At 65.4% G+C, this 1,518-nt stretch overlaps 1 protein-coding gene across 1 annotated transcript in view; it reads right to left on the reverse strand.

Moving 5' to 3' along the window:
• Positions 1-1,089, reverse strand: part of Isl2 (ISL LIM homeobox 2) — a 4,535-nt gene extending 3,446 nt beyond the window's left edge. Inside the window, exons 1-2 of the mRNA XM_013011941.1 lie at positions 1,032-1,089; positions 27-216 (exon numbers count right to left, since the gene is read on the reverse strand). Coding sequence (XP_012867395.1) covers positions 27-216; positions 1,032-1,089 — 248 coding nt within the window. The remainder of the gene's footprint in view (positions 1-26; positions 217-1,031) is intronic.
• Between the last annotated feature and the right edge of the window lie 429 nt (positions 1,090-1,518).

The raw sequence follows: 1,518 nt of genomic DNA on the forward strand, positions 1-1,518 counted from the left end.
CGAGCCCCGGGCCCCGGCGGCCTCACCTGGCGTAGTCCCGCTTGCAGTAGGTTTTTCCGTCTCTCACGAAGCACGTGCAGGTCTCGTCCAGGTACTCGCTGCACTCGGCGCACTTGAGGCAGGCGGCGTGCCACTCCAGGTCGGGCGACACGCGGAGGATGAACTGGTCGTGGATCTGACTCCCGCAGCCCACGCACATGGCCGTCCCGGGCTTCTCTGCCGGGGAAGGGACGCGGGGGCCCGGCGTCAGGCCCCGCCGGGCTGCCCGGCTCCGGCCCCGACGCAGCCCGCTCGCTCGCTCCCCCTCGCCCGCTCCCTCTTGCAAGAAGTGCGACCACCAGGGGAAAGCTGCGACCACGGGAGGGAAAAAATGAAGTCCTCTGGTTTTGTGCACGCTTTCCGCTATCACGGAAACACAAGCGTTGGGATCGTCGTGTAACGACGCCAATGGAAGGTGACACGAATTCTTGGTTTTTAAACGGGAAATCCAGAGCTAGCAGCACCCTGGATGTGCGGGCGCCGAGGCAGATCAGATCGGTGCTGGGCTGGAATTTCCGTCCCCGGGGCGACTCCCTCCGGTGCCATCGCCGCCGCCCGCGGGGTCGGAGCTCAGTCGCCGCTCCCCGGCCCGGGGCCGTTCCGCAACTCCCCTTCCAGAACCCGCCCCGAGCTTTGCCACGACAAGCAGATCACCACCACCACCAACAACAAAAATCCACATCCCGAAAGCAAGCCTAATGGTCTTAGCGCATTGGAGGAAAAAAAAAAAAAAAGCAGCAGAATTCACAGCCCGAGGTCAGAGCAGCCGAGCGAGCGCGGGCGCCGAGGACGACACCGACCCGCGGGGCGCCGGGGGAGGCGGGCGGCGGGGACTTCGTTGTTTGGGGGTTTGTTTGGGGGTAATTTTTCTTGCTTTGTTTTTAAATTCTGGCCGGCCTCCGGCCACTTGTAGAATCCGCTAAGCGTTAGCCATCCCGCCGCAGCTCGGCCAAGCTGAAGCATGCATGCGCGCGCGCCCACGAGCCACTTACTCTTGGAGAGATCCCCCATAGCACCTAGAAAAGGACAGGGAAAAATAATATCCACCATGCAGAAGGCGACGTGCGCGCAGCGCGGCGACCCCGGGGCGGGAGGCGGACCAGGCTCGCGCGCCCGGCCCTTGGCTCTTGGCTAACTAACTCCGCGGCCCCGCCGAGTTGCAGGAGCGATTCCGCACCGGCCCCGCACGCAGCATGACGTCAGCACGCACTGCCCCCCCCCGCGCTCGGGGGCCCGAGCCGGGGGCGGGATCTGTGACGTCACCAAGAGCTGCCCCTGAGCCGCTGTGTGTGTGGGGGGGAGATGCTTGCAGGGGCCCGGAGGGAGGAGGGGGAGGGCCCGGGAGCTGGTGGGCGGAGTCGGATCCGGAGGAAAGAGGGCGGGGTGAAATACGATTGGCTGGGAGGCAGCGAGCGAGCTTCGATTGGCTGGGAGTAAACAATGGGGAGCGGCCCCGCCCCCTGAAATTGACCCGGACCC

Source organism: Dipodomys ordii, unplaced genomic scaffold (genome assembly GCF_000151885.1).
Source record: "Dipodomys ordii isolate 6190 unplaced genomic scaffold, Dord_2.0 Scaffold15, whole genome shotgun sequence".
Taxonomy (NCBI): domain Eukaryota; kingdom Metazoa; phylum Chordata; class Mammalia; order Rodentia; family Heteromyidae; genus Dipodomys; species Dipodomys ordii.